General features: G+C 34.6%; 1 protein-coding gene across 3 annotated transcripts in view; it reads right to left on the bottom strand.

The window, feature by feature from the left end:
• LOC122526367 (protein vein) overlaps positions 1 to 26,939 on the bottom strand; it is a 255,684-nt gene that overhangs the window by 33,385 nt on the left and 195,360 nt on the right. For all 3 annotated transcript variants that reach the window (XM_043649748.1, XM_043649746.1, XM_043649747.1), the window contains one exon: positions 12,062 to 12,170. In XM_043649748.1, coding sequence (XP_043505683.1) covers positions 12,062 to 12,170 — 109 coding nt within the window. The remainder of the gene's footprint in view (positions 1 to 12,061; positions 12,171 to 26,939) is intronic.

Raw genomic sequence — 26,939 nt, 5'->3', positions numbered from 1 at the left:
TTACGTTTCGTTGTATCAACGAAGACGACAACGACGACGACGACGAGGAGGAGGTGGAGGTGGAAAGACGTCTCTAACGTATTTAAACACTTAAACATATATTTTTGTTCTTTTTAGCAGAAAAAAGAAAAATATTATAATATTATTAATATCTTTAATAATTTCTTTTTCCATTCTTTGTTTTCTTCTTTTTTTTTTTTTAAATTAAACATTGACGTGCAATAATAAATCGTTCTTTAGCAAATTTTATTTATCCTTCATGACATTTTTCATGTAACATATTATATTTGGTCGATACTTTTGAATGAGTTATTACATCGATTGATAATATAAAAAATTTGTCGGAATAACGCATGTTGAGATCAATATAAGATATATGCGATTTTGTTTCTATTTAATATGTTAACAAATTTTTATTTACACCGAAACGAAATATTCGTTACGTATTGATCATTTATTTGATAGATTGTTGACCAAATAAATAAAAGATATATATACATAAATAAAATATATGGATGTGATAGAGATTTATCGTTATTAACGATATTCGTATATGAATCATCGGATAAATTGATATAAAGTGAAAATAAATATGAATAATAATTATATTAATTGATTTCGTTTAAAGAAAAAAAACCCGATCGGGATAAAAGATAATAGTCGTCGGGTTAAATAAAAGTTTCGTTCATAGATTTTTCCGTGTCGTCCTATTTTATTTGAGAATCCTTCCAGTATAACGTCTGAGCCAAACCAGGTGTATCTTTTTGGCGATGCGGTGAGATTTTTGGCTCGAGATCAAGTCTCGAATGTTTTGGCTAGCCGGAGGAAACCGTCGAGATGCAAGCCGTCCTTCCCCTCCGCTATCCTCCTCCTCAGCCCCCGGTCTACCCTAACGTTTCTGTTTCTATCTCGAAAAAAAAGCTGAAAACGAGACGGTGGAAAAGAAAACGAGAAAGAGACCGAAACAGAAAGAGTTGGAGTAAGAGAAAGAGAGATAGACAGACAGGCAGGCAGGCAGACAGACAGATAGACAGACAGACAGACAGAGAAAGAAGAAGAAGAGGGTGATAAAACTTTATTTTGTCTCGGGAAAAACGCGTATCTCGTCCACAACATGACCGACCAGCTGGTCACGTTTCTTTTATTCGTTATTTCCTTTTTTTTTTCTTCTTCTTCTTCTTCCCTTTTTTTCTTTATTTTTCTCTCTTCTTCACGTTCATCCTTTGCCTCTTACAAAGGGAATTAAAGTTCGTTAATGCAACCTTATCTATCTCTTAAGACTGATAAAAAAAGGAAGAAGAGATGAGAAAAGAAAAGAGGAAGTAGAAGTAGAAGAAGAAGAAGAAGAACTAGTCTCGCAAGAGACTTAATCTCTTTGTTCAAGTTATCACGATCGTGATTGTTATCTAGACATTTTCTTTTCCACGTGTTTCGTCTTAAGATAAAAAAAAAGAGAAGAAAAAATAGAAAATAAAAAAAACTAACATAGAATCAGAAGAAAAGGTAAAAAAAAGTAAAGGAAGGAAGGAAGACTTTGAAGAGGAGGGAGATCGATAGGGCCGTTCTCGTTCGAACGTGTGTTCTATTTGCGAACTTGAAGACAAATCAGAGGTGGTGGTAGCAACCGGCAAACGTCTGCGAATCCAAGGAGCAGCACTCGATTCTCGTACAAAGAGAACACTTTAATATTCGAGTCGTAGTTCGCGAGTCGTAGTTTTCGAATCGTCGACGAGAGAATAAAAGAAGAATTGAAGCGTTTCGAAGGAGAGACGTTGCGTCGTCTTCGTCGTTTTCATCGTTTTTAAAGGGGTGGGAGAGAGGGAGGAGGTGGCGGGGTTTAACACCCAGCCTTAGGCCCTCCCTTAGAAAAAAAAAAAGAAAAAGAAAACTGGCATGAAAAGAAAAATCTTTTCTTTCTTTTTCTTCTTTTCTTTCGTTTGATGCAATTTTCAAATCCAATAAGTATTTTTTCTATTATCGCTGAATAGAATTTTATTATCTTTAAATATAAGTATAAATCGATGGAATGTGTGTCTCTTTACGTAAGAATTATTTGAAAATATTACAAATTAATGGAAGTTATAAATTTATAAAATGTACCGTGAAATGTATATTTTTGGTTGGAACTGGTAAAAATTACGTCTCCAGAATTGATACGAAAAATTAATACAAAAAGATCAGTTTCTTTTTTGGTTTACGCAAACTTTCAAGTAGTTCTCACCCTTGGTCGTGAGTTTAACAATGGGGGCAGAAACAGACGTAAAACCAGAAGAAGGAAATCTTGCTAACCTAACTTGGCCCGAGAAAGGTATGATGCTACTTTAAAAGTCGCGTCAACATAAAAAAAAAAAGAAAAAGAAATTTCCTTTTGACGTTAGTTTCGTCAAACGTTGAAGTGATGTAACGCTTAAAGAAAGATTTTATTTAGACGCGTGTAGGCTCGAGGGTACGTACTTCCGTGTGCCGTTAATCAAAGAAGATATTCTTCGAGTATTCTTGACATAGGTGAACGGTGTGGTGGTAGTAATCTTGCTATTGTATCCGTAAAAGAAGAAAAAAAGAGAGAGGAAGAGCATGCGAAGAAGAAAGTTTTTCGCAACAAAAAAAAGAAAGAAAAAAGATTCGTAGAAAGAAGGTTGAAAAAGAAAACGTAACTCTCATTCCCTCAGGCAGCTATGCTAAACCAACCCCCGTTCTTTCTTATCTCCTACTCCTCCTCCTCCTCCTCCTCCTACTCCTACTCCTACTCTTCCGTTTTAAGTTTTCGTATTTTCCGTCGAAGCACGAGAAGAGCCGATTTGCCAAAGTTTTACGCGTCAAAACGCGTTATCGTATTTGTTTCGTCTCTTTACTTTGTGTTTGAACGTCGAGGGTAGGGCTGTTACCGATGCGCGTTTCGTTCTTTCTTTTCTCTCTTCTGTTCTCATCCCTTTTCCTTCGTTTTTCTCATCTTACTTTTTTTCTACTTTTTTCTTATCTTTTTTCTTTTTCCCTCTATACGATGTATTTTCTCGAGGTCCTTATTCGCGATCGTTCAGCTCGACAACGACGACGACGACGATGACGAGAAGGAAAAGGAAAGGGGTAGAAGAAGAGGAGGAGGAGGAGAAAGAAGAGGACGCATCCGGTTGAGAAAAGGTGTCGAGAGCACGTGTCGAAATTTCACTGCTTTTCTCTTCCTAAATTTCTTCCGTCTTTCAAAGAACACATCGACGAAGACGACGAAGACGACGAAGACGACGGTCTGACGCAACTCTAGTTCTACTGATTTTCTTGTATATACTTTACCAACTGTGTGCTTGACGTAGGCTAGAGAACCTTCTATATCCGTGTCACCATTTTTTTTTTCTTCATATCTCTATTTTAAGATAAATATATATTGTATATAGGGTGAGACATTTAATACAAGGCTACTTGAATAATCATTCATGATAAAAAAACAAAATCTGTTAAACGAAACTTTTTGTTTTGTTTTAATTAGTTGTTTGTCGCGTCCAAAAATAAAATTATTAATAAATTTGTTGCAGGGAAGTTAGACGGGGTTGTGAATTTAGAACGTTATATTTCGATCTTATTGAACGTTTCGTCCCTTTATCATCGGGACTTTTTCAACAACTAAAATATATTACGACTTTTTAAAAGATACATATTTATTGTTTGGGTTTCGAGACTGATACTTAATCTCGCGTTACGCGTTTACGTGTAATTTATTTGTCACGTTATTGTTCTGTTTTCTTTTTTCCTTTCTTTTTTCTTTTTTCTTTATTTTATAATTTTATTAAAAATAAAAAAGTATAATAATAGAAAGCCTAGTAGCTCGGCTCAAAATTGTACGCGTCTTAAAACGCGTTTTGTTGGATAGTACACGGACAAATTTATCATTTTGTTTTAAACAAAAAATACCGAGTCGACCTTTATATGTCCTCTACGCGTTCGCCTATAAAAAAAAAAAGAAGAAAAAAGAAAATCCAATAACGCGAGATTATTCCACCCTCGATATCAAATAAGTTTTGTCCAACACATTATTATCCATCCCGATTTATTAATATTTGATTGTCTGTTCTTTACCGGCACGGTCAAAGAATCCTAAATACGAATAAATATCCTGGAATAAAAGATAGAGAGAGAAAGAGAGAGAGACAAATAATGATAATAAATCAAATCCACTATATAATTGGAAAATAAAGTCGAAATAGGATGTACGTTAATACGGGAACTTTCATTAATTATTAAAGATATTTTCAATCCTACCGGCTACAATAATATATCCCTTTTTTACTTGTACCAAAAATAAAACCCCGTCTACGTTCGTATTACTCAATTTCAGACATTCATACGAATAGTAATAAAAAAATAAAAAAAATATATAGTCCTCCAGTTATTTCGCGAAGAAGAAGAAGAAGAAGAAGAACAAGAACAAGTTGTTTGTTAGTTTTTTTAGTTTTCTTCATCTGAACGTTTACGTACGAATTTTATTTTATTTTTTTTTCCTTCTCCCTCTATCTCATTTCTTTTCTCATATATCTTTTCTTTTCTTTTCTTTTCTTTTTTCTTTTTTCTTTTATCATTTTGTCTTAGTCACTTCTGACTAAATAAATTATTATCTAGGTAAAGCAGTGCTTTTTGAATAATACAGTGCTTTGGCGCAAGACGGCTTTTTAGGTAGCTTAGCGGCGTAACGGAGTATGCAAGCGCTGAGCTCGCAGCGTCCGTGGTTTTCGTGGATTAATTGCCCATTCATAAGCCACCATGTTATTCCCTCTTACTCCCGTTTCCATATCGTGAGAACGCGTATATACATACATATATATATATATACGCACATAGACAAATACATATATATATATATCTATAGATAGATATAAGTAGTAAATGATACTCGGCAAGCAGATAGAATGCACGCATAGTACGAGAGTTATAAGATTTGAAAAGACGATAAATTTCATTTGAAATATTAAAAGGATCTTATTAGACTTTTGACAAATTATAATATTTTCTCATTCCAATCTGATTAATTATAATATTTTTATTACGATCTTGGTATATTCACTGGTCGACTTAGAATATCTTCCATTTGTCAATTTTTAATATACTTGTTTTAAAGATGATGATAGTAATTTAAATAGATAATATTTTTAAATAACAATAGTAATAACAATATATTCAGTGTGATCGTAAGATATGATACTTGGCTGGTGTTAGGTTTATTCTATGTAAGTTTTAAGGTGTTATATAATACATTATATTCGATATCTCTTTGCTAGCCCTTCGGCACGTCGCATCTCAAATATTCTTAGCACAACTAAGGACAAGGTATACCTTCAATAAATCCGATAAGGGTTCTATAGTTTTTCTCTGCCCTACGAATACACATCAAAAGGAAGCCAGATTCTTAAGCTTTCAAAGGGTATCGAATAACCTAGTTACTAACAGTTTACAAAATATCTTACCGTACAATAACCCATATTTTTCTTTACACAAATTGAATTATTAATTATCAAAGGAATAGTATCATCGAATCCTAACGCATCAAAACTTGTCTCGGTATGGTTTAGAACAATTAATCAGACTTGAGTTCCATTGAACATTTCTAAATCTTCACTAGGAGGAATGATGATACACTTCGTGACTGGACACAATTCGGTTTATTTCGTTGAATTCCTTGGCTTTCCAGGCTTAATTCCATTCAAATCGACGAAGAGTCCTTTGAACAAACCTTTGTCCGTCTATCTCAAACAAGTAACATAGCTACCCTTTCTTGGTAAGCAAAATTTCCCTATTCGGTAGTCGGACGCTTCTAAACCGCAGAGGACAGAGAAGTGGCGGCGGCGGCGGCGGCAGTTTGAGCGAATTACAGGAGGAGCTTGGTGCATCGTAAATAGACGTTTCTGAGTAAGAGAGAGAGAGAGCGGCAGGCAGAGGGAAAAGGGAAAAGGGATAGGAAGTAGAGAGCTGTTGAGTGGGTGAGACGTTCATAGGCGGGAATGCATCCGAATGCCTTGCCGGTATGCTTCGAACTACTTGCGACTACTCGATTACGAGTCTTGGTGTCTAGGCACAAATGGTTGTGGCTCAGACACCGAAAGCTTCGCTTATATTTGCTCTATACCGATGGTACAACAAGCGGTTCGCGGTTTTCCAGGCCATCCAGCGTGCACTTTCTCTTCCTCATCACATCCCCTCTCACCCCCTCACTCTCTCTCCCTCTCTCTCTTTCTATCTTTGTGAAAGGAAGAGACGTCGTATAGCAAGCGGAGAAACGGTAGTGCATTTACCAAAAGCCTCCTCTAACAGGAATGCGAGAGAGTCTTATCATTCCTGCGAGAACGAACCCCCGACTGCGGGCAACTGTGTTAAATACAAGCGACTTTTCGTGGGTGCACGCCAGAGCCAAACGGGTCTCGTGGTTTTCATTTCCTACCTATCCTAATCTTTAACCGCTACGTATTATCCCGTTTTCACGTTCATAATGTACGTATATAGGTATGTATACGTATTTACATAGGGAACATATTTTCCGAAAAGAAAAAAAAAAGGAAAAGAAAAGCAGCTGGATGTTTAGGTTTCCTCTTATACGTATATATGTATGTATCTTTCTTTCTATTTTTTTTTTATTGTTCTCTCATATCTTTCTCGAGTCTTCTTCTCATCGAAGATAATGCAAACGTTACTATCTTTATAGTTCGTTTCATTTTAAAATAGTAATAATATGTGAAAGCAGGTCGACCGAAATTTACAATGATTATTATATTTCATTTATCAGCGAGCTCGTTCGAACGATTTAATTTTAATGAATGTATCACGTTAGAAAATTGTTCTTTTAGTTATTTTATTTTGGTGTTACATTAAGTCGGATTTGTTAAATGATAATAACGAGACACCTATCGCGACGGTAATGTTATCTTTCATTATTTTTTTTTCTCGGAAAGCATCAAGGTAAATGTAAGAGACGTTTTACCTCTACTTCTTCTTATTTTTGTTTTGCTTATATTAATCGAAAAGACTCGACTGGGTGAGATATTTCTTGTGTTTGGAGAAACGACGGAGGGTGGCAAGGGGGAGAGAGAGAGATTGTACTGGCGTGTAACGTTAAACAATGAGAATTCAACGTGGCATCATATCGTCCCTTCTTTTCTCTCTCTCTCTCTCTTTTTCTCTTTCTATTTCTTTTTTTTATTTTTTATTCTCGTATACTTATTCGCCAACGCGCGTACGACGTACCGTTATACCTACAAGCTCGAGAAACTAAGATACAAAGTTTCATATCATGAAGTGTTGCAGCCGCGTTCCTGTACTTTCGTATAAAAGCTTTGCGCTTTCCGTTAAAATAATGAGCGCCTAGAAAGGACAGAGTTTGTATGCGGGACGTGAGTTGGGAATACGGAAGTTAGGACGAGTCGGCAAATCACGAAGAAGCACCGACGATCACGATGTTTGCTTTCTCTTTTTTTTCCTTCTTTCTCTCTTTTTCTCTAAATTTAGAATTCTCTTTTTCTTTTTATTTCATTACACTTTGTTTTCTTTTTTAATTTAACATTAGCCACGGAAAATTGGTAACAATTTTCTCGTCGCACGTGTGCGTAATGTAACGATCGTGCGAAAATGATCGAAATGAAATTGAAAAAAACATCTCCTTGTTGTAGAAATTTTTCGTTTCGAACAAAAATGAGAAATTTTCGTGGGAAAAAAAATTGTCGAAATTGTAGAAATAAAAAACGATCGAGTCAAATGTTCAAGTGGGGATAGTTTGTAATTTCACCTGTTAGTTTCGTATGAAAGAGCTTTGAATTTCATCTATTTAAATAAAGAAAGGAAAATACGAGAAGAGAATAGTACACCGAGAGTTAAGTTTTCTTCTCTCTCTCTCTCTCTCTCTTTTTACTCTTGGCACGTGTCCACGGATAATCGTGTTCAGTATTATATGCGTCTGCCGGAACAAGACGTTAAGCTTCAAAGTAGGGTATCGAGGTTGCTACCAAAATGACTGGGATTATCTCTTATTAGTCGATTGTACCGATTAATAGCATACTAATTTTCATTTTATTGCCCAATTCAAATCAAAGCGATTGAAATATATGATAAAAAATATATAATTGGACCGTTTATTTTGAAAGTGGTGTAAATCCATTTGCAGCCTGTAAATATACATTATTTTAGTTAAATTAATCTAAAAGTAATGTTTATAATCAAATTACATATCAATTAATTAATAGAAACATTGTCAAACTTGATATTATTAATGAATATTTTTAAATTAACCAATATGCAAACCTTTAATTTTTTCAAAACAACAAAAAATGGACTTACACCACTTTCAAAATAAACGATTCATATATATAATATATATATATTATAGAATATCTACATGGTTTTATCGACATATTGATTAAATCATAAATTATTTCTATCTCGAGTGTTTAACCTATCAATACGTAATAGAAATTTAATTGCATAAGCTGTTATGATGAATATTGTAGATATTTGAATGATACGATAGGATTCTATTTGTAACGATTTATATCCTATTCTATTATAGATCGTTATCATTTAAACAAACAAACAGACAGACGGACAGACGGACAGGCAAATTGACAGAGATAAAAAGAGATAGAAAGAGAGAGAACGGGTATAGATCGATGAATATTTCCGGATATTATTAAATATACTACAGAATACCATTATCGAAGAGGAGAATACTCTTGCAATCGATATTTTCATAAGTACCCAAGTTTTTCCTGTTCAACGTTTTTTTTTTCTACATACATACATTGATATTTTTCTTCTTCCTTGCTTTCGACGAAACATCAATCCTATTCCTCGTCCTCCTCCTTCATAAAAATTTGAAGTAAAAGTGGGTGAACGAGGAGGAGGAGGAGGAGAAGGAAAGGAAAAAAGGAAAAGTTGAAACAGGCAGTGAATTTTTGCCCAACCCCTTTTTCCGAGATATAAAAAATATTATTCCGCGTTTTATACTAAAATAGTCGTTTCAGTTCAGGAGTGATATTTTATTAGGCAATTTGCCCCTTAAGCGATAAGAAGTGTAAAAGCGTAAAGTTAACGAGTCGAAAGTGGTAGTAGAGAAGCATTGGATAAGAGAAACAAACGAGACGGTGGGGAGAGGGATGGAAGGATCTCAGAGGAGGGGAACACAGTTGGATGGAAGGAAACGGAGAAGAAGGATATAATAGGAGGTTGGTTGGCGTACGAGGTTCGCAAGTACCTTCGAGAACGAGATTTACGAGCGTTACTTGGCCAGATGACATCGAAAAAGTTTGCGTCGCAGTGCATTTCGGATTCAGGATTGTTTGCAGTCGTATTTATATACGATTCTCGTCCGCATTTCCTTCGTTTCCGGGTTGTGAGAGATAAACTACGTTTAATTGATCTCCTAATTGTTCGGGAACTTTGTTATTTCTCTGACGAGCCGAAGAAAAGTTAAGAGAAAATTATTACGACGTATTTAATAATTTTGATTAACACGCGTACGAGGATGGAAGGGAGGATGAAGCATTTTACGAGGGTGGGAATAAAAGGTTTTATCTTTTTTTTTTTCTTTTTTGGGATAAAGTTTGTACACCACCGAACGAAGGGATATATACGTATGGAGCGGTTACAAAAATAATTCTTTTTACGAGGTAATTTTTTTTTCTTTCAACAGAATTTTCAAACTATTTCGATACGCATAAAAAATATTTAAACGTATATATTTTTTTTTTCTATACGACAGTACAAGCTGGTTCGACTGATGCGATGTTTATTGTATTTCAAAATTATTAATTAAATCGAAATCTTTCAAACGAAAAGAAGAACAAATGATAACAAAAATATATCTTTATAAAATAACCGCAAACCAATCCTAAATGTTTCAGCCTGTATACGCAGCCATCCCAGAGCATCCTAGTAGCGTTATAAAGAAATCAAACGAAAAAAAAACAAAAGCTCGAGGATATTCTCTTTCGTTCGTACGTTCGTTCGTTCGTTCGTTCGTTCGTTCGTTCGTACAATCGATCGATCGATCGATCGATATTCGTTCGAAATTGTAGTCATGGACGAGAGCCAAGATTTCTATAAAATACCTTTTTTTTTTGTTCCTTTTTCTTTATCGTTCTTGCTCTCTTTTTTTTTTTTTTTTTATTTTTATTTTCCTTTCTTTTTTTGCAGATCATTGGATGAGCTCGATCGAATAGAAACACGCGCGTCGCGTCCGAAATGCGTCACGCATCTTCCTTTCAATCCGTCGACTTTTCTCTCTCTCTCTCTCTCTCTCTCTTTCTATCTTCTATTCCTCTGGGAACGACTCGATTCCTCGATAAAGCCAATAAACCCTCGTCAACCGATGACACCGTAGTAGTGGTGGTGTACGTTCCCTTTACCCTGGCTATAGGCCATAACGTCCACTCTTTCTATCTACCTAACCCTTTTTTGTTTCCTTTTTTTTTTGTTGTTTCTGATACTCTCATTTCTTCCTCCCCTCCCGCCTCTTTCTCTCTCTCACACACACATCATCCGTTCACTACTCATTTTGACCTTTTTTTTTCTCCTCCCCCCACTTTTCTCTACATATGTTATCTTCCTCTCCTGTCTCCATCTCTTTCACCTTCAAAGCCTACGAGGATCCTCTCGGGAGTAGCTTTTATCTCACGGATAACCGGCGCCGACTGGTCCACCAAATTTGTTTAACGAGTGCACCCACCGACGTCAAAATGCACCGACGGAAAGTACATACGACATATATATATATATATGTGTATACGTATCTACCTTACCCGTATTATTTCACTATTTTTTTTTTCTAGGTCGCAAGTATGCCAGGATCCCACGATCAATTTATTCTTCGTTGTATATTCTCAGCAATTGCAAATAGTACCCCTCCCCTATCCCCACCCCTCGTTCTAACACCTTTTTGTTAGTTCTTCCCTAACGGTGACAGAATTTTTTATGATTATACCACGATCCGAGTGTTTCTTTTCCTTTTTTTTTTGTTTTAATGAACAAACGAACTTTTTTTCATGTTGGTATATTTAAATTTTAGAGTCAGTCGTGTATGTGTATTATATACGTATGTATATATATATACTCATGTTCTCTAAACGCCTAGTATGTATATACTTGTTTTTTTTTTTTCTGTTTTTCGTTATACGTGATACGTACTTAAGCTTTAAGTGCTTTCACGTGGGTGCTTTCAGTGAGTCTTTTGTTTTATACCAACACGAAATATATATGGGATGCGAAATATAGACGGGGATTTAATGTAAGTATGTATAATATATTTATTTGCACTAGTTTCTCGCGCGCGCATAACAACACGTGAGAATAAATTTAATTCGCAAAATACACAACAGCTAACGTCGTTGTTTTTTCATATCTCGTCTACCGTTATTAAATAATGAACGCGCTTTTTAAATAAATCATTTCTATATCGTATAATTTTTTATTTTGTTGTTTTTTAATTTGTTATTTCTAATAAGATCGATAATAGTACAACTCTATCGACGAATTTAATACTTCACAGAATATTTCGTATTATATTCAGTGTCTCTTCGATAAGAAGAAGTCAAGCGTGAAAAAGGGAAGAAGTTTCTTGTAGAAGAGGAAATACAAAAAAAGAATATATATATATCTAACGGAAGGTAACGTTTAACGTGCCGATATCCTGTCCATCTATATTTAAAATCGATTTTCTTCCGTTTCTCGAGAAAATAAAATGACCGTTGAAAGGAAAGAAAGAAAGAGGAAAGGAGTAACCTTTATTTCAACGTATCTTCGTTTTCGCGTTACCATTTTTATTCTTCCTGTATCGCGAGATACTACTCGAATTCAACTATCTCGGAGATAATCGAATTGTTTTCTCTTAGAAATGAAAATAGAAGAAGGAGAGGAGAATTCTTACGAAATATTGTCTAGAAGAAGATGATAATAATAATCCGAATGTATAATATAATAATACGATCGATACACGGGTTTAAAAACGAGTTTAAATCGACAAAATTTGGTAAATTTCTGGTAAATAAAAGAAATTTCACGAGAAAAAAAAAGATAAAAGGAATGTTTGTGTATTCACCTGCATGCTGGTTCACCGACAGTCTCAAAAAATAGGCAGGTACCACCGTTCATGCAAAAGTCTCCTGCTATTGGACAGGGCTGCTCCTGCCTCGGCCATGCCGCTGTCGCTGAAAAAATAAAATAGAAAAAACATATCAGTGTTGATTAATTCACGTATCTAATAACATAAGTAAATATCTCTTTATATATAGACGTTTATATGCTCTTATATATATATATATATATATATATATGTACATGTGTACATATAAATTGAATTGGAATGGTTGCTTGAAGAGAAACACGTGAATTTGTTTGGAAAATACAAGGGAAAACCGAAGAACTACGCTAATACCGTAGTGCAGCATTTGGTTTCAAGCTGGCAAAGTAGCAAAGCCTAAAGTTGTTATTCGTAGTGGTGTCTGGTGGTATAGAGGAGGGTAGAAAAAGGGGTGAGAGAGGCAAAGGGAAAAAGACAAACGGCGCGCGTGACTTTTCCACGATCTTCCTTTACCGTACTAGAGTCAACTTGGAAAGGGAAAACGCCTCGTATCTATTTCGAAAGCAACATTCGATGCCACTCTTGCGACCCTTTCTTTTTTTCTTTTTTATTATATATATATATATATATTTTATTTTCTTTCTCCCGTTTATTCTTTTTTTTTTTTACTCCTCTTCTTCTTCTTTTTCTTCTTCTTCTTCCTCTTTTCCTCCTATATCTTCTCGTTGCCATCCCTTTTTCTTCTTTATTCGGTCGCTTACGTCGGCAGGTTTTACCAACCCTTTCCTCCCCACCCTTCTCCCACGCCCTTTTTTTTCAACGTTCGAATTCATTCGCACGAATAAATCGTCGCATTTTCTTTTTATTATTCTTCGCCTTTTTTCCTTCTTTTCCTCTCCCTTTCCCGTCCCCCCCTCTCCCTCCTCCTCCTCCTCCTCTTTCTCTTTCTTTTAATCTCTTCCACCCGCCCCCTCGATCATCGTTTTTCCTAAAGAAGATCGTCGCATTTTCATTTAAATCGATCAGATCACGGATTAAACCTTTCATATGGAAATATTACAATGCCGACCGAATATAAGCAGAACGAGGGATGAAAACAGGGATTTTTATATGAATGTTAAAGGGTATCTCGGTTAGACGATTTACGTACTTTTATTTTAGCATGTATTTTGTAATTTTGTATTTTCTTCTTTCTTCTGTTCTCTTCTCTTATACGTACACATATTTTCAAGTATATCCTTTAAAGAATATATGCAGCAACCGGTGCATGTAGGATACAACATCAGCGTTTACGTTTGCATAAATCTTAAGATAGTCCCTTATTCTCACTCGATCTTTTTTTTTTTTAAATCTATTTGAAAAGTATGTGACGTGACATGACATAAATGTTTTGGATTAGTAGGATGAAAAAAAAAAACGAAAAGAGAAATGTTTTCCATTTAATTCGTTCGATGATTAAAATAATTAAAATAAATATGAAGAAAAAATTTGGTAACATCGTTTTTTTCTTAGATATATGAATATAATATACATGTGTATATATATAGATATAATAAATAAAATAAATTAATTTACATATATATATAATATATAAATTAATAATATATAATATTATAATAAACAAGATAAATTAAAAAAAATTGTTCCAGTCGTTTATTTTCTTAGATATATGAATATAATATACATATGTATATATATAATAAATAAAATAAATTAATTTTTATATATATATGTATAATATAAAAATTAATAATATATAATATTATAATAAACAAAATAAATTAAAAAAAATTGTTCCAGTCGTTTATTTTCTTAGATATATGAATATAATAATATACATATATATATTTTTTCTAGTATAGTCTCGCGATTAATGTAGAAAAGCCGAAAAGATTTACGAATCATATAGCGAAATAAAAAGGATCGTATAATGGGTCGGAGGTCACGTCCGATGAGGGTAGAAGTGGTCGGTAATACTGCGGAGTCAAGTAGAGGACTGGCCACGTCCTCGCTACTAGAGAAGTGAGCTTGCGAGCTTGCGAGCTTGCTAGCGCGTAAGCCATTATTACACTAGGATTAGTACTCGAACATTCAGCCGGCCAACCAACCAGCTCAGGGTTCTATATTACCAAACCGAGCTTCTTTCCAACGGCCAATCTCGGAAAGCTTTCGATTCGTTTTTTCTCCTCACTTTTATTTCTATCCTCCCTGATTTTCTCCCTTTATGGTTTTTCTTTTTCTTTTTCTTTTTTTTATGTTTTTATACATTTCCATCGAACGTTTCTTCTCGTTAAACGTTTAACGACTAGAAGACATTTCCACACGGCAAATTCGTTCGACCCCGCCACCACCTCTTTTTTTTCTTTTTCTTTTCCTTTTTCTTTCTCTTTTCTTTCTTTTTTGTTAACCAAGGAAAAAGGATTGATCGAGGAAAGAAAGAAATTAAGATATAAGATATAAGAAAAAATGGGGGAAAGAGAAAAAAAATTTCAATTTTCTTGCTTTTCTCTAGATGAAAGTTTGCGACGTGAACATAAATTGGTGGTAACCATTTATGGTAGACGCGAATACACGCGAGTAAGCACTATTCAACGAAACATCATCTACCACAACCACCATACACGATGGTAATAACAATTCGCGTTTGGAATTTATACGCGCTTAGCACTCCTACTATTCGATTCCGAAAGTACACGTCTCACATTTCGAATCTTCTACTAGCTTAGAGCTACTAGCTCTAGGGGGCTTCCTTGGTTAGTCCTTCCACATCCTCCTTTTAATGCCAACGGATTCCATGAGAGAATGGTAAAACTTCTATGAATTCTCCTCCAACGAAAATGTTATCGAACTTTCTCATAGGATCGTTTCGAGAACTTTTCATTAACGCGTTAAAGCATCTATTTACTACCATATCCGATAATGATCAAATCCTTTTACCTTTCTTTTGTTTAAATAAAACAAAAAAGAATACATTTTTGATAACATTACCATATAGATGAATTGTTAATCCTTTGTAATATTATTTATTATTTCTTTCTTTCTTTCTTATTATATTTTCTTATTTTCATTTTATTTGATTTTATTTTTGTAGGGGTCTTAGAACGAACAAAAATTATTCCTAGACTGCTACTTTATTTTAATGAAAAATTATATCGTAATTATGAGACACGTAAATTCATATTCGAATAAAAGAAGAGAAATTGTTTTTATATATAAAATAATAAATGATATGATATATATCAAGCCTGATATCAAGTATCTCTTGTCCGAAGTATTTTCTTCGAACGCAACGTGTACGCTTTCGAACAATTGTAACATTATCTTTTTTTGTTTTAGAACATCCGATGTATATTATAATACCGTATTAAGTATGACTTAGATTTAAAAAAATAAAAAAGAAAGAACACATTAAAAATTTCGTACACCAAAGTAACAAATAATATTTCGTACGGATTAAAATGAATAATATGACACATATACGTTACAGTATACACATTTCAAAACAAAGTTTCTTGTTATTTTCAATGAAAAAATATATTAAGCAACTCTGTTATGGCATTAACTAAATAGAAACGTACAAGTAAATGCGTTGATAAAAGATTTTCTAGTTAAAAATCTTTGCGATACATTGTCCCAACCCCTTTTTCCCCTCCTTCTCTTCTCATCGTCATTTCTAAACAACTTTTTCCAACTATTGTATGACACTTTTTATTCGTCTTTCGAAAGAATAGAAAGATACGCTTTAATTAAACGATCGTTCCACGAATTTTCAACTACGAGAAAGATCGAATTGAGATTGTTAAAAGTCTTTTGGGTATAGTTTGGAAAGAAAGAAAAAAAACAAGAAAGAAAGAGAGAGAGAGAGAGAGAGGGAGGGAGGGGGAAAGAGAGGTTGCAAGAAAATAAAACGTTAGGACGAAATCACAGAAGGAAATCTTTTTTGACGTTAAGAGAACGAAATTGTGAAGTTTGAAAGACCCTCTCTCGAAGCTTTAAGCACCGTCGTCGTCGTCGTCGTAGTCCTTGGGAACGTCGTGTGTACTTTAACGGACGATCTTAGCTATTCGCTCGTCGTCCTTCCACTTTTGCTCGTTTTTTTATTTTTTACAGAAGGAGAGATAGAGGTAGAGAGAGAGAGAGAGACATCTTCTTTCGTCGGAGTAGATCCCTTGCTAGAAAAAGTAAATTGAATAGATTTCGCGTGGCGTGCAAGCACGAAGAAGAGAAGAAAGATGAGGAAAGAAGAGGAGGAGGAGGAGGAGGAGGAGGATAGGGGAAAAGTAGGAAAGAGAATAAAAAAACAAAAAAGAGAAGAAGAAGAAGGGGGTAGGAGGGAGGAGTAAAGAAAGGGACGTTGAAAACTCCACACTAGTTTTCGTGCTGTGTGTTAGTAACAAAAAAAAAATAAAAAGAAAAAGAAAAAAAGTACACTTTCCACCGCGTTCGCAAAGAGAATGAGAGAAAAAAGTATTGAGATAGGGAGAAAGAGAAAGAGAAATGAGTACGTTTGAAATCTTTTTGAAAAAGTGAATATTATAATATTAAATTGACAATAAACGAGCTTAACGTTTGCGTTGAAGCGAAGATTCGTTACTTATTGGACGTTGGCATTAGACGTCTGAATGATATTACTTTAATTAAAATCTATGCGATTATTCGGAGGTTTGTGTTTGCTTGACAGTACTTGTCAGACTTTGGTACGTTGGATGATAGGTGGTTGGACGTTTAAAAATTTCTTCTTCAAATGTATCATCGCATTTCAATAATACGTAAATATAAAGTTAAACGGATAACGGGATTTATATATTTATATTTATTTTCATTTGATAATCGTATTCGATTGGAACTCAAGGAAAAGATTTTTTTTGTAATAAAAATCAGAAACGTCTTGTTAAATGGAAACGCTTTTCTTGATTTTTAGAAAAGAACGACGATATATACCTGTTCGCTACGACACGGACAAAAGGTTTACATTCCGGCATGAAGAAGAAAGACATTGAAAGTCAGGCGAGAATGAGAGAAGATGGAACGTGGGAAGGGTAGTAAAAGAGAGAGAGAGAAAGGAAGAAAAGTACAAAAAAATCGAGAAAGAGATGGAATACAACGTGCAGTTTCGCGAAAATGTGCTGCTTCTGCTACGTGTTGGATAAGAATGACGTCCATATTACGCTTGAACCTTTTAACAGGAAAAGTCTTACCGGGGTTTCTCCCCTTTAGAAGATTTTTGCGATGCTGAGTAATTTTCTTTTTATCGAAAGGAACCTCTCTTTCTCTTTCTCTCTCTCTCTCTTTCTATTTCTTTCTTTCTTTCTATCATTCTATCTTTCTTTATTTCCCTCACGATTTGAAAAGTCAAGGAGTACGGAGGTACGTTCAAAGAAAGAAAGAAAGAAAGAAAGAACGAATGATCTCGCTTCAGCTTGGGCGTTATTTTCAAAAGATGCCAGAGAGTGTCAAGAAAAGCGAAAGCGTTCACCGGAGGAGACAAGAAAGAAACGGTTTCGGAGATCGACTTTAGTTCCTCGTTGAATCGAACGAGAAGAAAAGAAGAGGGTAAAGCGCAAACATTTATTTGCATCGAACTACTGTGTTTGCTGGCGGACGAATAAAACTGCCAGCTTGCTTTCTATCTCTCTCTCTCTCTCACGCTCTTTCTTTCCTTTTTCTCAAGTAGAGAACAAAGAGAGGGGAAAAAAACGGTATAAAAAGTTAGTATCGAGTAAGCTCGAGCTCGCGTTAAGATTCGTCTTACACTATCCGTGCCGATTTTCTTTCCATTACGTTTCCACGTTTCTTTTAGTTTCGATAAACGTTTCGTATCAGCCATGGGACATCTCTCCTCCTCATCTTCTTTCCCCATCTTCTCCCCTTTTTCCAACCCACGTCGAAATGAAATTCGAAAACGACTAACGTGTATCAAACTATTGGACCTTTCCTACCTTTAACAAGAACGCTAGAAATTCACTTTGGATTATTTTCAAGACACTTCGTGCAAATGGATTTGGTAGCTATTACTCGGAAGTATCGTACAAGGTGGCTAAGATTCAATAAGACCGGCTGACGATCGTTTCACCATCGACTCACGAACGGTTCACCATCGGTTCACCATCGATATTGCTAACCCGAGTTAACGTTCTCAGCTGATGCTGATCGGAATTCGAAATATACCTACTGTTACGAGAAACACACTCCTATTCTTGTTTTAATCTTTTATCTTTTAACTTCAATTTTTCTTATTTCTTTATTTTTTTTTTCTTATTGAAAATGGTTAATAATCTTGACCAATAATAATAATTAATGGTATTTTAGAAATGATAAATAATAGTTATTAAATTTATTAAATTCAAATGAGATCGTTTTTGTGAGATCGTATTAAATTTATAGGAGTCAGTATTTACAATGTTTTGACAAATGTCTTACAATCATCTGCGAATAATCGATTAAAGATTCATATTGAATTAAATGAATGACAAGTTCATGGAATCAAAGAACATGGTTTGAATTTTCACGAAAACCACAAAATACATGCAGTCAGTTTCACGTTGAAATACGGGTGGCAAGCTGTGACAATGCTAGTTCGCCGAAACTCGAACTACAGTTTCACGTTGTTGTTCACCTGGAATAGTGTACCGGACTCGAGAAATTCTCAGTTAACAGTGCACAACGTCTGACGTCAAAAACCACACCCTTTTTCACTACTTTCTAGGACGTTCGAATCAGTCCAACCTATAATAATAGTACAACTTTTACTATACTTTTCGTTTTTTGTTTTTTGTTTTTTGTCTTTTTTTTTTCTATTCGAAACAGTAATCGATATTTTTACAAGAGAAATATATTCGACAGTGATATTTTGTCTCTCTGATATTGATAATATAATTTTAAGAAAAATTTTAACTACTTACTCTATAGAAATATTAAACATCTTTCTCAAACAATACTAATGTTATTTTATAGAAATAAAAATGAGAAAAAGATTATATCATTCATAAGTCATGATCGTTCAAAAATTATTTTAAATAGCTTAAAAATTAGATCTCACGAAATAATGAGATAAAACGTTGTAAAGGATTGATTATACGTTTTGAGAAAAGAAAAAAAGAAAGAAATAAAAAAAAAAGAGAGAGAGAGAGAGACGCTTAAGGGGACGAAAAGCATCCATGAATTTTCTAAGGCTCGTCAGAGTAGAAAACAAAAAGCTTGCCCAGTTTTGGCATTCGTAATACAAACTCGTAAAACACGATGCAAAGGTTACTATGTGTGTCCTCTCATTTCTATTATTATATTATTCTTTTTCTTCGGTATTATTTTTGCACGACTCTCGGGTGTTCGGTTCGTTACTCGTTTCTCGGATTGCGGCGTGTAATTTCGGGTCGCAAGAGCGGACGATATTGTTAATGACGTGAAGGGGGGAGGAGATGAAGAGAAAAAGAGAGAGAAAGAGAGAGAAAGAGAGAGAGGAAAATAGTATAAAAAAGGAAGAGAAGGTGGAGGTAAAAAAAAAGAAGAAGAGGTAGAGGAAAGGGGGGAAACAAAGTGGAGAGAACGTTGGTGAAGAAGACAACCGGGGTGCGCATCGTGGAAGCCTATTGTAAGAGAAACGGCACACGAGATCAAAAGAAGTGGCACGTTTTCATAGTCCTTACTTGCTCTAGACGAGAAAACCTGCTGAAAAACGAAATCTGGAACGCCACGTTTTCGCGCCTTGTTTCCGTTTAAATTTCGTTTTTCCTCGAGAGGGAGAGAGAGAGAGAAAATAAAAAAAAGAATTTTGCTTTTCGTTAGGTCCTTCCTATCCACCTAGTAGAAAAAGAAAGAAAAATATAAAGATAAAGATATGCTAGGCGTGTTAACAGTAGTATATCTCGTTGATGGTAGTAGTAGTGTCGCAGTAGTCATCTTTCTTTTACAATCCTTTTCTTTTTTCTTTTTTTATTTTTTTTTTAATACACACGTTCGTACGCATCTGAATATCTCTTTTTTAAGCTTACTCCTTTATGAACTTTCCCACGATTCCCGCTCTTGCTTGTTATTTTCTTAACGCGAATGCGGACCTTACAGATCTTTTTTCTTTTTTCTTTTTTTTTTTTAACTTTACCGCGCGCGTTTGTTCTCATTTTACTTATTATTTCAATTTTTTTTTTTTTCTAGAACGAATTTATATAGGTCAACCTTTGACCAACGATGGAAATTTTTATCGACGAATTTTGTACTTTACTTTTTTTTATTTTTACATAAGCGTATTCGTTATCGATTTATATTTAATTATCTCGCAAAATTGTTTATATAATTTAAAAAAGAAAGAATATAGATGAGTTTACGATCAACTACTGTGAACTATCGTTGTTACATTTTAAAACACATAGAAGAGTTAATGATCTAAGTGTTTCTTTAAACAATGTAACTCACTTGTTAAATTCTTATCATGGATGTTCGTTTTACGACACAACAACGTTCGGTATTTTTGTGGGGGCGGGGAGGGGGGTTGGATTGCCTTCGTGGTTACGGTACGACGCCGAGCTAACGTAAAAGGATGATTACACCCTCAGGTGCCGCTCCTTGTTACTTCCTGTATATACTGTACGATAGAACGTACGATAGAGAACGAACGTGTTTCTCCGGATTCTCTAGTTTCTCCTCTCCAAAAAGCATGTATATTTACGTTAGTAACGCTTCCACTTCGAGCATGTTAATACACTTTTCTTTATAGCTCCCCGTGTAAGTGTAAGTGTTATAAATTTTCTTTCAAGAATATTTCGAACCTTTTCTCAAAGGTATTGTTAGTCCTTAAATTACGATCGCGGATAGATACTTACACCGTGAGTATTTAGGATTTACTTACGAACCCATTTAATCCTTATCTGTGATTTTGTATGTTTTTTATTTTTTTTTTTGAAGTTATACTTCTTTTGGCGCGTTTGGGAAAATGTAATGGGGAGTAATTTTGTTCCGAGCGTCTGGAAAAACGACACCATGAAGTTTTGTCGGTATTTAAGACGCGCGGCAAAGCGATTTTAAGTATACGGCATGAAGTTGTCTTCTCTTCTTCTTCCCCTTTTTTTCTCAAGCGGGTCACCCATCCAAATACTAATCGTACTCAGCGCTGCTTTACTTAAATGATCGAGCGAGAACTAATGCTGTAACCGCGCCATGGCTGTTGACGCGTGAAGTAATTCGATATATCTCTCTTATATTTAGTGTGGACTGATATCTATATTTTGATATTTTCTTTTTCTTTTTTTTATTCTTTCTTATATATATATAATAATAATTATTTTTTTTAAGTTATTTTTTTTCTTTGAAGTTTTTTTTTGAAGTTATTTTTGAGGTTATTGAGGTTATATTCGTTTTGGTACGGCAAAGAAGTATAACTTCTTACGTGCGTACATAAGTATTATATTGTTTTAAATATTTTTGTAATATCACGTACTTTCGTACGCGAGTACTTTTGAGTTCGTGTAATAGAAATTAATTTGTGAATTTCTGTAGATAAATCTCAATTGAATTCATTGAAATCAAATAAATATAGTTATAACGAAGAAAGTTTTTTGATTTGTTTAACGATAGTATTCGACGTTATTGCATGATTCTAAAATGGAATCTATTAATTTTTATCGTTTGTTATCTTTTTTTTTCCTTTTTTATTGAAAATGAAATAAAACAAGGTGATAGAACAAATTCGCGATGCGATTTAAAAATCACGATTCGGAAATTGTGTTAGTAACAGAACTTACTCGGCATATCGTTCGCGAAATATTTTCATTTATTGCACACGGTATACATGTATATGTATGTATATATATATTCGTATATTGAATTGTCATTAATAAAATGTTGGATAACGAAGGAATTTCATAGGAAATTTTTTAACCGATTCGTTTCGATTATCGATAGAAATTTCTTCTTTTTTTTTCCTTACTATTTTTTTTGGTTGGTTTTTATTTCCTTCTTTGTCTTGTTTTGCAAATGACGATTGATTGGGGAAAGGGGGGTCGGTTTTTTAAAACGACGAAGAGTAAATATTGAAATGAAACGAACGAATGAGAGGAATGAACGAGAATCCGTCCAATATCAAAACGTGCTATTACAGTTGAAAGCAAATCACACGGGATGCAAATTATCAGGTCGTGTTTGTTGAAAAGAAAAAAATAAAAAAAAAAAATATAAATAAAAAATAAAGAATAAAAAAAAAAATAAAAGAATTCACTCTTCCGTCGTGGTAATGCGTTACAAAAAAAAAAAAGAATAAACCACTGATATATGCGATAGTTTTATTTTAACAAAAATACCAATAAACTCTATCAAAATTGTATATAACATTTATTCTACGTGAATACGATACGAACATAGGCGTATACTATCGGTCAAAAGTTAGGAAACGTTGAATAATTTGGAGAAACAAAAAAATGAATGTTTCTGCAATAACCGAAGTACATATCTTTTTGGTTAAAAAATAGAAAAAACTTACGAAAAAAGATTGCATTTATTTTTAAATTACAGGCCTGACGTATTAAAAGGCATCCAGGAAAAAATTAGTTTTACGAGTGTTTTTAAATTAAATATTTTTCCCACCTCCTCCTCCCCGTGCCCTTCTACTTTCGTAAAATTTATTAAACATGACACAAGTAGAAAAGTTCATTTCGAGTATTGCTTTTAATTGGATGTATATAAACTATGTAACACATACAATAGATGTATGAGAAACTATTGAAAGTTCTTCAAACGCAATTAAGCATGTTAATAATATTAGATATAAAAAATAACGATAGGAGAGACGGTATTCGAAAATTAATCGAAATATTAGATTGTTACGTGAAAAATAAAGCAAACGATTCTAACTTTTGGCCAATAGTGTATATATATACATACATATATATGTGTATACATAGGTAGGTAGTACATATGCGTGTAAAAGAAAATGGTGTGTGAAAATAATCGATAAGCTTCGATCGGTACACGTTGTTGTTGTATGGCTTCCGTAAAGGTCTGCAGATTAATGGTAGAGATAGTTTTCGGTGGTGCGATCGCGTGAAGTATGCCATGGCACATGATCGATAGTTCGCGTGGGCCTCGATGACGTTTAACGGAAAAATAAAAGTAGAAAAAAGTATGTGAGGATGAGAACGAGCGGGGTGGTGAGGGGAGGGGTGGGGTGGGGTGGGGAAGAGGAAGAAGAGTTGGGGCAGCAGTAACAGGAGGATGAGAAGGATGAGAAGGATGAGGAGAGGAGGAGGAGGAGGAGGAGGAGGAGGAGGAGGAGGAGGAGGAGGAGGAGGAAAAAAGCCGCAGGGACGCGTGACGTACGTTCTTTCGCGATACGCTTCCGTTATTATCGCTTTTGCCGATTCCCCGGAGAATCATGCGTATTGCCATTTTTTTTCGAGGATTCAAAGGAGTCAGGTAAAAAAGTGGCACACAAAAGGTACGATAGGGTACGGTACGGTACGAGTACGGTACGGTACGAGTACGATACGAATGTCGCGAGTTAGAAATGATTCGATCTTCGATAAGATTTTGATTCCCGCGTTATGTCATCGTCGACAAAAAAATGGACGAAAAGGATTGTTAATTATCTGGCGAGTAAACGACCTAAAAGAAAAATCCACGTTGAAAGTAAAAATAAAAGTGTTAGTTGGAATAAGCGATAAATAATGTTATTCATTTGTTTATCAAAGGAATACACAGACGAAAAGGTGTATTGCAAATGAATGAAGTAAGCTTTTGAAAGAGAGATAGAAAGAGAGAAAAATCGAACTGTCGAGCAGTAAACTTGAAAATTAGCGAGTTGGAAAACGTTTGACTTTATGGGGTTCGAGTGGGAAGTATTGGAAGTTTCTTAATTAGTAGATAGAAGTTAAACTGTCTCGATGTTTGTGTAATGTTTACCTAATATCCTTCGGAATCAAGAGAAAAAGAGAAAAAGAGAGAAAAAGAGAGAGAGAGAAATAATTCTTTGACCGAGGAAAAAGTGTATCGTTTCACTAATGAGTCTGCGAATAAATTCGTTAGCGGATAATAACAGAGGTGTGATTGGTAGTGTCAAACGTTGAGGAATGAGAAACGATGAAGAAGAATGAGAGGAATGACGATGAAGAGGAGGAGACGGGGGGGTGGTGGTGGTGTTCGGGGGTGGGTTTTAGAACGGCAGGCAATGTACATATGCTGCTGCCGCTTCTCTGATGACGTATGCCGATGATGATATCGACGATGGTGGGCCTGCAAACAGATCATATCTATTCATCGAGGTAGCTCTATTGTGAAAGCTCCGTGCCGCATGGAATTCTCTCCATGCATGCATTCTACCAACCCACCCCACGACCACCACGCCCCACCCCCACCACCCACCAACCCGAACGACGACGGTTTCCGCGTGCTAAACCGTTTGTTAGCGTTCTCGCGAGTACGAGTTCCAGTCTCCTTCTATTTTCGAAAGTGGTTTATATATATTATTGCCTAGAGTAGTCGTCAAAATTGTTCTATTAGTTTTCTAATATCGTAATCCCAAATTTTACTTCATTTCGTTTCGTTTCGTTTCGTTTCGTTGTTCGATTTTCTTTATTTGAATAATTAAATATTATGTTTTCTTTTTTATGACGTTTTCTGAACGAGACGATTACTCGAATATCTCGAAAAATATAAAACATATTATTATTGTATTATATATATACTATGATTTTGAATGTGTGTTTAATAAGAACACATAACGAGAGTTAACACTTAACTCGTTTGCATCATTAGTATAATAATAATGAAAAATAATATCCTTATCAACAATTTAATTGAACATCTTAGTTTTAGTAGTCTAATTATAGTAGTTCTACGCTATTATCAGAATTACTACTTTCATTACTAATAGAAAACTTCCACTTCTATTTACTAATTGTAAGACTAGAACTATACGTGGAATAATACGCGAAACAACTAATTTACAAATTCCTAAACCGTTTAGTACCAATTCACGATATTATCATAGACCCTATTTTCTTGTAATGAAGATCAAGGAAAATTACGCGTATAGTATACGCTAATGATGCAAAATGAGTTAACAATCGAAATTGAAATTAAACGAAATAGTTAAGAATTAAAATGTAATAATAATTAATTACGTGGGACTATACGTTGTCGTTTTATTACAAATGCATATTAATAGAATTTTAATAAATAATTAAATGATATTTAACGAAGGATAGAAGAGAAATCAAAACGATCGTTAGTTTTGATAACTATTTTTTGATATCTCTATTTTTATGTGTAAAATATAGATAAAAAAGAAAAACCTGTGTAGGTTAACTCGCGAAAGATACATTTGATTACGTTCGATTATATTTAACTGCCTCGTGGGTGCAGTATTCGGTGTATGTACGACTTTATATTCTGGTATTTTATTGCAGTAGTTACTGCCGTATTGGTCGAACACACTCACGGTTATTGCCGCGTTTCGTTTCGTAACGGCCGCGCAATCTACATTGAAAATTTAGATACGGATTAAATTTAAATTCGACTAGGGACCGTCTTTCTGTATTTAAGTCCGATCTTTGATTCTGAGCTTTGCAAAAAAAAAGAAAAAAAAGGAACAAATCTCTTACAGCGAGCTATAACTGTTATTATTATCATCGTTTTTCTTCTCGGAAATGACCATTTTTTGTCTCCTCGAAATTGAGATTATTCCAAAAGATAAAAGTAAAAATACTACGAGTTGAACAAAGAAAAAGAAAAAGAAAAAAATAGTTTTACCAGGCGTACGTGTTGATAACTCTTGAATGTTGACGTCAGTTATTATATTGTCACTTTTGGGAATTGAACGGAATGATGGTTATAAACTTTGGGCAAACTTTGTATCGAGTAAATACATGAAGTAGTAGTAAAGCTCGATGATTTTGAGGTCGTCTACGGCGCAAGGATCAGCGGAATGAAAGAGCTCAGAGGGTTGGTTTGGCAGCACGTTTCTTAGTCTAGTTTCTCCAAACATCGCATAGTTTCTAAGTTTTAAGTCAATCCCTTCTTACACGTTCTCTCTTACATAATTTTAGCCGAGAGTTTCACTCTGCGGCAGCATCGTTATCTAATCAACTTGATCCGCGTTATTTACTATTGCATGCGAGAAAGAGAGAGAGAGAGAGAGAGTGAGAGAGATAGAAATAGAATGATTAAAACAGTTTGATCTCTTTTTTGTTTTTTATACGTCAAGTAAATGAGTCCGAGTAGTGATCTTCTTCGAAAATTTGTCGAACGTATATAAATGGAATATGTTCGAGATTAGTATCTCCCCTTCTACTTTTCATCCTTGTCACCTTCCACCCTTCTCCCCTCACTCTCTCTCTCTCTCTCTCTTTCTCGACGAAATCGTATTTAATTTCGTGTCCCATGCATATTCCCGTGAGATATAACAGAGATAATCTCAATTTCGTTTCCCTTATAGAGAAAGGGAGACGCGAAAATATTCCAAAATTTTGTTCCCAAGCGAGACGAAATGTTGAACACGTTAAATTATATATCGTCGAAAAACTCAGCCAGCCACCCTTTTCTTACCCTCTTAACTCATCCGTACAATTCAGTAATAGAAGAAAATTTTAATGGGATTAGTTTCTTTCCTTGGACGGGATTCGATTTATCCCCTACGATAGAAATTATAAATTTGATCTTTCGTTTTCTTTTTCTCTTTTCGTTCGTTCATTTTCGTTTGATAAACGCATCTAGTTAAAACAAATACGCACGTACACGCAAAACAAACAAATATCGTAGATTATTTTCATTAAAGTTATTTCCGATTCGATTGTAAAATTCTTCTTCTCTTTTTTCCTTTTTTTATATAATATTTTCAATACCGAATGAAATCGTGAATGTTAACGTTTATGCCAGAGGCTATTGGTCTCATCGGAGATCCGGCATTAACGATCCT

This window comes from Polistes fuscatus, unplaced genomic scaffold, assembly GCF_010416935.1.
Source record: "Polistes fuscatus isolate 324 unplaced genomic scaffold, CU_Pfus_HIC Scaffold11, whole genome shotgun sequence".
Lineage (NCBI taxonomy): Eukaryota > Metazoa > Arthropoda > Insecta > Hymenoptera > Vespidae > Polistes > Polistes fuscatus.
The sequence above is the reverse complement of the archived record's forward strand: the minus strand, read 5'-3'. Positions and strand labels throughout refer to the sequence as shown.